The sequence below is a fragment of the Rhea pennata genome, chromosome 1 (assembly GCF_028389875.1).
Source record: "Rhea pennata isolate bPtePen1 chromosome 1, bPtePen1.pri, whole genome shotgun sequence".
Lineage (NCBI taxonomy): Eukaryota > Metazoa > Chordata > Aves > Rheiformes > Rheidae > Rhea > Rhea pennata.
The window spans coordinates 61971461-61985482 of NC_084663.1; the positions used below are offsets into that span (position 1 = coordinate 61971461).

Genomic DNA, 14022 nt, shown 5'->3' on the forward strand with positions numbered 1-14022 from the left:
TTGTAAGGAAAAGGAAAATATTAGGGGAAGCTTAGAAGAAATATTGTGGGTGCCAGGAATGGGCATAGACTATAGTGGTACAAGCCATATTGTAACAGTGACAGGAGGAATGGGGGAGTAAATCGACTGGTCTTTAGGAGTTTGCCGTAGAAACCTATGCTGAAGGAGGAGGCACATGCATATCATTGACTCCCTTTTGAGGACATCTGCCAAGAATTTGTTCTGTGTTAACTTCAAAAGAACACTGTATTTTGACTTTCTGGTAGTCAAAGCAGATTTCTACCAGGATAGATTACAGCATGCTGAAATGCTAATGGAAATCCATTTTTAGCTTCAGTCGAGTTTTCCAGCTTTGTTGCAGTGTTAAATTTTGATTTAAGAGCCAATGTAAATAGTACCCTAGAATGGCTCCAGAAGGCTATCAGAGTAGTCTCAAGGTATATTGAGAATAAAGAAGAGTTTTGAAATGTGCAAAGAAGTCTATATACCTAAAATAGGCATTTTGCTTTTCCTATGAGAAGTTAACTATAGATAAACTATTAAAATGTGTTTTCTTTGTTTGATTTCGTGGAAACTCTAAAGTTTATACCTTTGTATGTATAATATTTGAAATTGTGTTTCTGTTTCCATCTCTGCGCAGGAGGGCATATAGAGACAAGCTCAAATTCTGGACCCATTGTGTTCTAGTAACACTTATTGTATTTACAGTCATCTCATTTTTCGCTGAGCAGGTAAAAGTTACATCAGCTTACCAAATCTACAACATATAATATCTTGCTGTATCTTCAGGATTGCATAAAATGGAATGTATTTTAGTAGGTTTTGATGAATAGCCATGGATTTTTTTTCTTCGTAAAGGAAGGAAAGATGATCTATGACTACTGATTAGGTTATTTCAATTTTTGAGTTACCAGGTTGAATTTTGTTGAAAACAGGATCGTATTCTGGGAATAGAGGGGATGAAAGTGGTGTTACTTTTCAGTTGCTTTCTAACTGTCAAGTCCATCCTAAATGTGCTTAATTGGGTGTTCAAAATCACTAATTGCTGTAGAAAATTTTAGTCTATTAACACATATTGGTAGAAGTGTAAAGTAATACTGATAGTGTAGTCTTGCTGAAAAATATCTTAAGAAAGATACTTAGGGACCTGATCTAAATCCCATAAAATTAACTGCAAGGACTGCTATTGGATTTGGTAGGTTTTGAATTGGACTCTAATTAAATACCTCCAGTTCTGCAAGGATAAAATAGTTTTCTTGGACGTGATCAGTCCTGCTAAACTTAGGGGCAGTCAATGGAACAAATTGTATGGGTAATTCTTTACAGGTTGGGGCCTTAAATAACCCTTTCCGCGGTCTGATGAAGAGGGTGTAATTCTTGAAAGGTTGGCTGTTAAACTTTTTTTTTCTCCACATATAACTTATGCATGAACCTTTCCCTTGATTTTCAGCTTCTGTATGTATTAAACTCCTTCTGCATTAGTAACTTGGTTTAGGAAGGTGGTAGTCAGCAGTTCAGTAGGACAGCTAGGTTTGTATATATTGTTTTAGTACCAGCTTTGTGTTGATCTTTTAGTAACTGAATGTAGCTTGGTATTATATCATTTACCCGTGTTTTTAAATAATCAGAATATAGGCATATTGTGTTCTTCACTTTCTGCTCTTACTCTACTTATTGACAAGTCCAGTGGAAAAGTATATGCCTAATTGATGAATTGAAGTAATAGCTCTTTTTTTCCTGCGCAGTGGAGGAGAAAAAAAAAAAAAAAAAAGACAGTATTGACTTAATTACTAGAGATGGTACAGATTTTACAGAGTTTATAGGAGCAAAGCCAGAACAACAGTGTGCCTCAAAGCAAAGAAGTAAATATAATATATATTTTTTTTATTTTCTCCTACTCAGCTAATTGCACTCAAACGAAAGATTTTTCCAAGGAGAAGGATCCAAAAGGAGGTTGGTCACGAACGAATCAAAGTGTAAAAGAGCTTTATTTTGGAGATCAGTCTACCTCAAGATGTGATAAGCATTTATCTCTAAGTGTCTTTATGGTTTGACTTTTAACTAAGTTGATATGAAGAAAAAAATCATGTATCTACGGTTCTAATACTTGCAGTACACTTTGACATACAAACTGCTGGAGCTGTGACAAAAAGCAGAACAAAAAATTGGAGAAAACCTGTACGTTGCTGGTTTTCAACTGATCTTATGTGACAGACATTAATTCATGGGCATGTTATCCTTTTTTATAAAAAGAGTTACCAAAAGAAATGTAGCTGCATTTATTGCAGTGGGTTTTTCCAACTAGGTATAATAATGTTGGAAGGCAAAGTTGTTTGGGATCAGCTAACAGGTCCTTGGTCTTGCATTCCATAACATTTTGCAAATTTCTGTCGTTGCTGCTTTTCTTTTTCTTTTTCTTTTTTTTCAGCCCTATGGGAATATTAAGAGAGCATTATGTAATTTGTAATTTAGATTAGGCTATATTTAATGATATTGACATTCTTCTAAGCACAGTGACAATTCATCCTCCTGTTGGTAGTATTTAAATGGAATTTGGGAGAAATGTGTCCTAACAAAAATGCATAGTAACAGAACAATTGCTGGTTAATTTAAAAATATTTTGCATCTTATCTGATGTATTATATTCCAAAGAATACAGTGGTGTTATCTCTTGACTTGATTACAAAGAGAGAGTTGGAATCAAATGAGTGATCAAGGTATAGTATTTTACAAGCATTGTAAATTTAGAAGGAGAAAAAAAAAAAAAAAAAGCAAAAGTGCCTCTCCATGTGAATGGGTAACATACTGTTTTAATGTAGCAATGTATTGGAGCAATGTTTCTCTTCAGAAAACAGTATTTATATTCACATGTCAAACTTTGGTGTTTTTAAATCTTGTTGGAACATTGTAACAGTAAGTTTTTATGTGGAGGAGGGTACTGAATGTTTTCAAGCAGAAATGTTTGGTGGTATACCTTCAGTTCATTGTATTAGCAGTATTCAAAAAAAATATTAATTTTTATAATCAGAAGAGGTACAAAATATATGTGTGTATGGATTGTAAGATACTTGGTTTGTTCTGAAATTAACTAAAATGTGATAAAAGCTTTTGTCTGTTCTGTTTTTGTTTAAAAGAAAAACAACACTTAGTGTTTGTAACTTAGTTAATGTTTGTAACTCCTTATGTAAAAAAGTATTTATTTTTCCTTAACTTTCAAAGATAGTATTTTTTAATATTTAATGCATGAATGCTTTCAAGTGTTGAAGCAATGAACATTCAAGCATTTAAGAATGCAAGCACTTGAAATTTTTAAGAGATTATATTTCATGCTAAGCTTTGTTTATTTTGCTGAAACACGTAGACTATAGAAGTACTTCAAATTTACAGTACTTGGGATTACCAGGAAATGAGGCATTTCAACAGGTACACGTACAGGTAGAGTCAAGTTTGACTTTTTAAAAATTGTTTTGCATTCTAGTTAAAATGATTGAAAAAATGGGTTAAAATGTTAGTCTTTGTGCTTAAATTTAACCTGGAAATGAATGCATAGGTAGCTCAGGTGTCATTGCAATTCCTTTTTCTGTTTAAGCAAAGAATTTTAAAGGTAGATTCATAGCATTTAGTTTAGCTACAGCAGTAATAGCCAAAAGATGTAGCAAAGATTTACTGACAGGCTTCACTTGCAAATCAGTGCTAAAATATGGGATCACAGTACCACCAAAAAAGCAAGCAAAGCACAATAATATATTAGCAGTATGAACATGGCAAGTAAGATTTCTCAAATTGTTGAGATTAATAAGAACACTGAAAATTACAATCTAGTTAGGAAGATTTGTTTTTCTTTCTATTTTATATTTGGATTTCATATATGAGTAAAATATATCATTAGTGAGCAAATTCTGAGATAGTAGAAAATCCTGAAACATAAAGCATGTTCGCATCTCAAACAATTGCATTGTTTTTACAACAGACCTCAAAACCTTGTATATCTGGGATTTTTGTGTACAGTGTGTTATAAAAAGTGTTGGTGCAAACCATAAAAATGTAGGGGCCATTGCTTAAACAGCATACTACTGGCATTCTGTATCATTGGGTAGTTGCTAGAACACGGTGGTTCCATTGTTTTGTTTCTGCTGGAAAAGTGGTAAACTGACCATCCTACATAAAAGCTGTTAGTTTCAAAGAGAGGGATAGACTGTTGAAACTTTCCTCTATATGAAGTTTTGCTTGGTCTTAAAAGAATCACTTGTTAATCTGACTATAGAAATACTGCCTGTTGCATTTACTAATAGAAAAAACATCTTTTGACATCTTACCCTTTGAAAACAGAGCAACAGACCATAGACTGTATGCACCATAGTAATCTTTTTTGCAGGCTTTTTATTGTCTGAGCAACACCTTGAAGCAGTCTCTAAAAATAACAGGTAAATTTTCAGGTGTGTGAGATTTAAACCAGTTTAATCATGAATCAGAAAAAAACCAATAAAAACAACATGCAAAAAAAAAAAAAAAACCTAGAAGATGGACCTCTGCTCTTGGCCGATGCTCCGTTCTCCCTGCTGCCTTTCCTTTGGCAGATGGCAAAGGCTGATGGATGGCCGTCATGCAGAGGTGAGTCTCTCCAGTGTTGTGCTCTCACTGATGCTCACATTATATTGCCAAGTCAGTTATGCTGGCGTTGGTTGCCCCGGTTAAGTGCTTGGGGCTCTTAACGATTAAAGGCCAAGGTGCAGTTTCCTTCATTTTGCTTTTGGAAGGCTGTTTGCCATACTGTATCCCCTTTCCAACCGCCTGTTGTCCCAAAACTGAGTTCTTTTACTCACTGTGCAAAAAGCCAATGGACACGCAGACTCGATCTTTGTTCGTTTCTGTGCAGAGATGGGTACTAGGAGGTAGATCCACAAAGCTAGCACACCTCCTCTCTTTCTCATTCTTATTTATACCTACATTTTTCAGAAAGTACTTTACATAAGTATTTCCATTGGTTACATTTTATCACATCATGTATCTGTTCTCCTTGCACTTTAATGTTCTTGTTAATTAGAATAGGAAGTTGGGGAAAGCGTTAACACCATTATCATGTTGTTATCATCTTGTTATTCATTTAGGGAGTGCAATTTAATAAGTTAATAAACTTTAATGAATTATAGATACCTACAGGTCATTCTGCTGTCTTTGTCCTGTCAGCTCATCAGATTCTCTAAAAGATTGTGGTTTCCTTTATCTGTTACTCGGCTGGAACCAGTTACTGGTTTATGACATCCTTTGTCCTTCATTCTTGTTAACTATTTAGTTTCCATAGCATCATTCCAACAGTTTCCCCTTTGAGACTTGATAATACCCTTTATCTAACAAGTCTCACTTAAGCAACTTTAATTGTTCCTGTTGCTTTAATTTCTGTTGAAAGGACTTTTTCTTTCTTGAGGGTGGCCTGGAGTCAAATAACATCACTTGATGGCACTAGATGTTTAAGATTGTATGAGCATATTTTTAATACATCCAAGTAGGATACAAAATATGGAAATTATTATCACTATCATAATTAAATTTTGTAGCAAACTTTGAAACCACCTGGTTATGGAAATTTCCAGTCTGTCTAGGATTTTATTTATCTGTATGTTTTCCATACTATTTCTATACATTTTCCATACTGTTTCTCAAATCTCTACTGCTTTTTGCTACCTGCCTCTTCCAATTGTTTATCCAGATCTTCTGTCACATTAGGGATATGCATACAACAGCTGTAATTCTTGAGACTCAGATATCCCCATACCCCATGTTCATGCAGCAAAAGTAAATCCACAGCTAATCTATTTTGCAGTGGCATCTTTGAGGTTGCCTGTGGTTGCAAGTTTAATTCTTGCATCCTCAACCTGGTGGCGTTTGCTAAGGCTTCCATCTGCAAAGATCCCATAAAATGAGTGTTTTTGACGAAGACTGCGTGAGGTATAAAAATGGGCTCTAAAAGCCATTCAGTAGTCCCAGTACTAGGATGTTGCTGCTGATCTGTCTTGCTTCATTCTTGCACACAGGCTAGTTCCTAGTGGTGCTTTTCTCCATAAGCGACCCAGTGTTAGTAGTCCTAATGTCCAGTGTTGGTTTCTACCTGCAGCTGGGAAATGTGTTGTCCATTTGCCTTCACTGCCAATCCAAACAGTATGCCCCAAAGCTGAGATCGTTGCTTGAGTACAATCTACAGGTGTCCAGGGGTCATTATTGGTCAAATGGGACCAAGTATCATTTATAGGTGTTGTATGATTCCTGCATTTAAAACCCAGCCTCAAGGTTTGGGCCACCAGAAGTAATCTTTGTATTTCTGGATCTGAACTGCTACAATTATAAATTTTAGCACAATTCCAGTTCCCCTTTAAATGATTTGATTTAGTTCAAGCTTCATTAAGATTGGAGTATATTAGATGTAGAGGATTTTCTGGGCTCCCTTCTTCCCAAATGATACACCACTTAGCTATCTGTGCATATTCCCAATTGCCTACTTGCAGAGTTGTCCAAACTAAAGGTATCTGGCAACCCTATGCAGTGTTGGTGCACTGGTCTCCTGATGGTCTATACATATTTTCTGTTGTCTACGGGATTTGGAGTTTAGTTATGTTGAAATTGTCAGCTATGTTACTCTTCTGGTTTATATCCAGATGCGGAAGGAGGAACCACTAAAAGAAAAGTGGAAAGGACCCCATGTGCTGCTTCTGACAACTTGTACGGCAGTAAAGGTAGAGGGAAAGATAGAGTTCCTGGACACATTATTCCTGAGTAAAGAAGGCACCTTCAGATGACTTGTGGAATGCTACACTGGCAGGGCCTCTCAAGATAAGGATACAAAGATCCAAAAGTTGATTAAAAGTGAAAGTTGATGAAAAGTTGGGAAATTAGACTCCCTTATATTAAAATTAGACTGCCCTCATTTTGCATGTTGATACCATTATTATTTATAAGTAATAGGATTGATACATAAGAATATTGATTTACTTAATCCTTGTTATGGAGTTAATGGTGCACGAAGGAATCCAATGGGAGGGGGAGCCTGTTGATTAAGGTACCTATGAAAAGACATTAATACCCAGGACAAAGATGATAAATATTCTCTCAACTCCCTTCCCCTTTTACATGCATTTGATCACTTCGTCCCCCTATTCCATTAATTGGGCAAAGTTTTCCATAAAGTATTTTGAAAACTCTTACTCCCTCTCTTATTCTTGCAGTTATTCTTGGTCTCATCAAGCCAATTGGGCCAATCTATCCATTTAAGATGGGTCTCTTGGCACAATTTTGAGATGAGCCTTTTAAAAGTTTGGTTCATTCTTTATACCTTACCACTAGACTAGTGTCTCCATGGAGTGTGTAATTCCCATTTCATCTGTAAAAATAATGTTGAAGTTCCCTGAACTGCCTCTGAGAAAATGAGGTCTGTTGCCTGAAGATGTGCCTTCAGGTATCCCAAACAAGGGATTATTTCTTTCAGTAATATCCTAACTACTACTATCACAATATTGGTGGAGCATGGGGAAGCTTCTGGCCAACCAGAAAAAGTGTCTACCAGAACAAGTAAATACTTAAACTGACCACGCTTAGGTAACTCAAAGAAATCTATCTGCCAGCGTTTCCCTGGGGTTAGTCCTCTTACTTCTCTCATTGGTGGTCTCCAGTTGGGGCATCTCCTTACAATAAGGTCAGTGTTCGATTGCAGCTTTGATCCCACAGTGTATCTTTTTATGCTGCTTATCATGGTATCTGCTCCCATGCGAGTCTCTTCTGTAATCTTTTAAGGAGCACTTCCATCATCTTGGCAGTAGCTAAAACTTGTCCATTTTGAGTGACCCACCATCCTTCAGTATTCTTTGTACATATTAGCATTTTTGCCAGTTGATTTTCTTTGAATGCCTGAGATCTCAGGAGATCTCATTCGTATCCTTCTGCTGGGTATTAAAGCCCCAATCACCTGTTCTGCCAACACTGTCCTTTTGGCTGCTGTATCTGCTATCCTGTTTCCTTGCACCACTTCTCTTTTTTCCTTCTGGTGGGCCTTGCAGTGCATTATGGCTAATTCCTGGGCTTCCATTATTACCTGTAGTAATATTTCTTGTCCATACTTTACATCACTTTCTTGAGAATTTAAAAGCCCTCGTTCTTTCCAAATTGCTCCATGAGCATGAACTACCCCAAAGGCATACTTTGAATCTATGTGTGTGTGTGTATATATATATTTACTCTTTGGCCCTTTCTGATTTCAAGAGCTCACGTGAGCCTTTTGTGCCAAAGTGTTCTATGGCAATGGTTTAGCCTTTATCTCCTTCCATTGAGTCACTACTGCACATTCAGCCTTTCTTTCTCCATTCTCTACAAAGTTGCTAGTGTTTGTATATAGTTCCACGTCTGGGTTCTGCAAGGGCTCATCCTTCAAATTGGGCCAGCTGGAACATACTTGCTCTGTAGTGGTCAAGCAGTTGTGTTTTAACTCTTACTGCTACTTCGTGAGGTAGCAAAGTGGCAGGAATTAATGTTGAAATCACTTTTAGAGTAATGTCCCCATGTTCCAATAACACGGCATGATATTTTACTAGTCTGCTCAGGGAAATCCAATGATGTCCCTTTTTATTTAAAATTGCCGATACTGCGTGGGGTATGAAACCGTCAGGGGCTATTCCAGAGTCAATTTATGGGCTTCTTGTATTAATAAGAAAATAGCTACTACAGCCCAGAGGCAGGCTGGCCATCCTTTACTTAGTCTAATTGCTTAGAAAAATATGCCACTGGTCTTTTCCAGCTCCCAAGCATTTGGGTCATCACTCCTGAGGTAACCTGCTGTTTCTCATGCACATACAAATTGGAAGAGTTTAGCTATATCCAGGAGCTCTACAGCTGGAGCTTCCATCAATTTCTTTTTCATTTCATCAAAACTAGCCCAGCATTCTGGGGTCCTCTCCAACCATTATCCTGGACCCTTTATGGCTGCATTATAGAGGTTTGGCTTCCAACCCAAAGTCTGGGATCCATATATGGCAAAATCCTGCCATCCCTAAAAATCCCCTCAGCTGCCTTGTCGTGCTGGGTACTGCAATATGGCATATAGCCTCCTTTCTTTCTTGTCCTAGTGCATGCTGTCCCTTTTGTATTTTAAAACCAAGATATTGGACTTCCTTCTTCACAATCTGAGCTTTCTTCTTTGAAACACAATACTCGGCAAGTCCTCAAAAATTCAGCAGACTCACTGTTGCTTCCACGCATATTTGCTCTGAGTCAGCTCCAATCAAGATGTCATCCACATGTTGTAAAAGAGTGGTATTTTTATTACCTTCCTGCCATTTGGCTAGTTCTTTAGCCAAGATCTCACCAAACAAGGTAGGACTGTTCTTGAATCCTTGAGAAAGGACCATTCAGCTTAGCTGCTTTTTCCTCCCTGCAGTTGGACTTTCTCCTTCAAAAGTGCAAATTGGCTGGCTTTGCTCTTCTATGGTGATACCAAAAAAAAACCCAAAAAACAAAAAACCAAACAAACAAACAAAAAAAACTAACACCGTAAAACCGTTAGTCTCAGGCACTGAGACTAGAAGAGTTTTGGGGTTTGGTACGGTCAGATGGATATCCTTTGTTATTTGATTTAAGGCTCTCAGGTCCTTGACCAGCCGATATTCTTAGGAATGCAGTTTTCTTACCGGTTGGATCGGTGTGTTGAATTTAGATCAACACTGTCTAAGCAAACCATACTGCAAGAAGGAAACACTAATTAATACCTTTCCTTTCCTAATAAGGTATTTTCTATGTGTTTCTAGCTTAATAGGGTACTGATACACTCTAGCTGGCTTTGCTGCTAGCTTTAGCTCTATTTTGTCTGGGGAATGCAACCATTCTTCGCTTTACCTGGCTTCACTGAGGTCCAGACTAGGTTTGGAATTACTGCGTCCAATACACTCAAATAGATACTTTCACCATTATCCTCTGGAGCTGAGTCCATCAAGAGGTGAATTTGCACTCTCCATGCTGATTCTGAAGGGATATGGAACTGCACAGAATTCTTCAGAAAAGGTCACTTGCACATTCAATTTGCATAGCAAATCTTGTCCTAATTCAGGGAGGGGACACTCTGGCATATAGAGAAACTCATGAATCAGTTTGGTACCTCCAATCATAAACTCCATTGGTTGCAAAAATGGCCTCAAAGTTTTAAGTTTTCCTTCCTGTAGCTGTAACAATGGTGGTTGTAGTTTTACTTAGGGGTCCTTTGCAACTAGTTATCACTGAATGTGTGGCCTCGCTATCTAATAAAAAAATCTATAGTGTCATTCCCCAGCCTTACTGGAACCAGGGGATCAGCTGGGGAAACTTTAATTTTCTCCTCCATTCCTCTTCATTCTGTATTTGATTCTTCTAAAATAATGAGGTTGGTGGTTTGGGGGCCCTGTGATTCAGTTATCTTTTCTCAGTTTGGACATTCATTCTTCCAAGTGTCCTTCCTGTCTACAAATTGTATGTTGACTTGGACCCAATGGGGCTCTAGGGAGGCCTCATCCTGGCCTCCCTCCCTTCCACCTCTTCTCCCTCTCTTTTCTGCTTCCCCTGCCCCTACCTTTGAATTCATCTCCCCAGATGGCTGCCACCAAGACAGAGGCCTGCAGTTTCATTTGGTTTTACTCTTCTCTCTTTTCATCTCAGTTATGGTATACCTTATATGCTATCTCTATCAGCTGTGAAATAGACATTCTTCTAGCTCCATCTGCCTTCTGTAGTTTTCTCCTAACATCCTGAGCTGACTGGCCAATGAACAGCATATTAAACAGTCTTTGATTTGCATCCTCATTTAGATCCAAGTCTGTCTGCTTTCTTGCTACTTCACAAAATTGGAAGATAAAAGGCTGAGGGATTTTCTTCGGGCCTCTGCCTTTCTTCGTACAACTTTGATACATTCTTTGGTTTCGGAGCCCTGTGTTGAACTCCATAGAGAATTAACTGTTGATACTGCTACAACAGTTCCCTACCCACTTGCCTATTTGGATCCCACGCTGGATCCCTTCTGGTGGGTAAGTAGCCCTTGGGATCTTTCTGTTTCTTTTCCCACCTTCTTATCAATTACCATCCTCCTGTCCTCTCTTGTGGGGAAAAGTATTCAATAGTACCTGCATCTCTCCCCAGCGGGGGTTCTGAGTTATAATAATCTCCAAAAGCTGATGCAGCCCCTCAGGATTTTCCCTATATGATCCAATAGACTGCTTCCAGTTTAGTAAGTCTTGAGGTCTTACTAATTACTACACTATTACAAATACTGATGGTCCTACCGGTCCCACCACCTGTCTCCAGTGGGCCTGTATAACAGGTTGTGGCTGTCCCCTAGTTTGATTAGAAATAGAGCTGTTTCATTTCCTACTTGGGGGGGGGGCAATTCCTTAGCTGATATTGAATTATTCCCATAAGGAGAAAGTGCTGTAGGGACATGTTCCTCTCCATTCAGAGCTTTTCAGCTAGTACAACCCCAACAACACCCATTCTCTTCCTTCTTCACTGTCACAGCCATCACAGGTTCCTCTTTACTTGTCAGTTTACATTTCTTTGGGATTTCTGGTTTACTAAATACTGACATGCAAAGACTGGCCCCCATTCGCCCTGGTGCAGATCTCTGCTCAGCCTTGCACCTTTGAGTTGCTCTTTGCCCCGACCTTGGAGAGAAACCGCAGCAGTCCCCAGCAGCAGGTAGCTGCGTGCTGGAGCGCTGCCCCGTCCGGTCCGGTCCGATCTGCTGTCAGGGAGGGCAAGACGATGCCGGCAAGGCCCTTAGGGGTTACTGGTGTGCGGCATCCTCTTTCCCTCGTCCTTGGCTCTTGTTAACCGTTTAACAGAGTTTCCATAGTGGCGTTCAAAGCACTGCGAGCAGTTGCGGTGCCTCGGCCGCCTGCCAGCGTCCCACACACCCGCACGGAAGAGGAAGGTGCCGGCCCGGGAAGTCCCGCTTTGCGGGGAGGAGGAGTCCCGGCGAGGGCGGCTCGGGGGGTCGCGGGAGGGAGAGAGGGAGGCGCCGCCATGAGGGGGCGCGCGCTGCCGCCGCGCGCTCGGCCCTTTCCCGCCCTTTCCCGCGCGGTGGGGGGAGGGCGGCGCGGGCGTTGCAGGCGCTTTTCGGCGAGAGGAAGAGGAGGAGGGGTAACGGACACGCTGGGGGGAGGGGGGCAGGGGAAAAGCCTCACAAGCGAGACTCGCCTTAATTCTTGTTTATTTTCCCCGGCAGAGAGAAACAGGGAGGTGGGTTTCGCTGGAGAGAGAAAAAAAAAAAAAAAAAAAAACACACAAAAAAGCCTCATTAAATAGGCAGCAGATAGAGGAGATTTGAATCGGTCAAAGAAAGTAGCTGGGATGGGTGAAGACCGTGTGGGGATGTGGGGTTGCCTAAAGCCGTAGTGCCTGGAAGGGGCTGCGGAGTTTGTGCTTGGTGAACTGAGCTCCAGTACAAAGCAACGTGGATGTCTTGTGCTTGCGATAAATTTGCAAGTAAATACCTTTCTTCTCATGCCTGCAGTTTAGGAGGTCGGGAGGTTTTTCTGTCAGTGCAACCAGACAGAGTCAGGCGCCTTACCAGTCCTTTCCACCTTAAATCACGTTCTCAACACCTGCAGTAGCTGAAAATCAAAGTATTGGTCAGGAGAAATTTAGAGCTGTCCTAAATTTCCTCTTATTTGAGAATATTTTCAATGCAAGGGGTTTTGATCCTCCAGTCAATAATTGAAAAACAAGCTTCAGGCTTTTTTTCAGAGAAACTTTTACTAAGCTTGTAAAATCTTTGCTTCAAACTACACTGAAAAAGTATTGAATAGAAAAAATTGTATATTAAAAAGCAGTGTTCCTTAGCAGCATAGTGTGATTGTTGTATGTATGCATGTAGTCTATGGTTAAAAAGGCAAAAGACTGATGTTTTCCTAGGTACAGGCTGCTAATTCACAAGTCAGGAATAGGACATTCCAGCCTATGAGATACAGCTGTTAATGTTGAGGGGAACTTCAAGGACCTGGAAATTCATAAGATTTTTACTGAAGTTCGCATTATCTGTATGAGAAGTTAGTTTTCAGAACTATCTTTGCCCAGGCTTTTGGAAAATAACGTTGATGTTTCCAGCTGTTTTGGATTGTGTGTAGAACAAGAAGTTTATCCACTCTTGGTATCATGCCTTGCGCAGTAGACTCAAGTTTGGAAGACCGGGTATTTAAAGCTGGTTTGTTTTGTTCTGTTTTGTTTTTTCTTACCCTTTTCCTCTTCCAAGTAGCCTTGTTGTTTTGGCAGGATTTTTTAAAATATGTGCCGTGTAACGATTAACTTGAAATGCTTAGTATCTCTTGTTATCTGATTAAGTACTTCCATAAGAGAAGAAATATTTTAACAGGAGCTCTGTATCATGATGCTTTCTGATATATTTCTGTATTATTTTTGTTGTTGGTAAAAAAAAAAAAAAAAAGGAAAAAGGAAAAATGTTTTTATGTTGTCGTTTACACATATAATGATTACAACTAATACTCTTTCCCCCCCAAACAGATATTTTATTTCATAAATATATGTAAAAATACACAGTATATGCTAGAACGAGAATTCCTAAAGTAAGTAAATGTATTTTTTAAAGGATAGTATTTAATTAGTAAAAAAAAAAATTATAAATGTGGAAACTAGAGGCATAATAGCTACAAATTTAGTTTTACATTCATTTTCTGAATTATCTTGACCAAGATTTTTAAAAATTGCTTGTGTGTGTATATCTGTCTACCTAGCATGGAACGGAATGCAGAATCATGTTATATAATTTACTTCCTTGCTTTTTTGCAGAATCAGGTGTGTTCCTACTAGTCCTGGTATTTTTAACACGTTCTTCAATACATGTTAAAAATGATTAATCTTGTGGATTACCTCAAAAGTTAACCAGATCCACTGCTTCAGTATGCTTACAGATGGAGATTGTTACCAGGATGTATAAGTCACTGTAAGAGTCAAAGCATATTTATCTTTAAAGTACTGTAGGAGAAGTTGTGTAACAAATACAGC

General features: G+C 39.0%; 1 protein-coding gene across 2 annotated transcripts in view; it reads left to right on the forward strand.

Annotated features, from left to right (window-relative positions):
• GNPTAB (N-acetylglucosamine-1-phosphate transferase subunits alpha and beta) overlaps positions 1-3100 on the forward strand; it is a 47472-nt gene extending 44372 nt beyond the window's left edge. For both annotated transcript variants that reach the window (XM_062589523.1, XM_062589532.1), the window contains exons 20-21: positions 641-731; positions 1903-3100. In XM_062589523.1, the coding sequence (XP_062445507.1) occupies positions 641-731; positions 1903-1980 (169 nt within the window). In that variant the 3' untranslated portion in view covers positions 1981-3100. The remainder of the gene's footprint in view (positions 1-640; positions 732-1902) is intronic.
• Positions 3101-14022: the final 10922 nt, after the last annotated feature.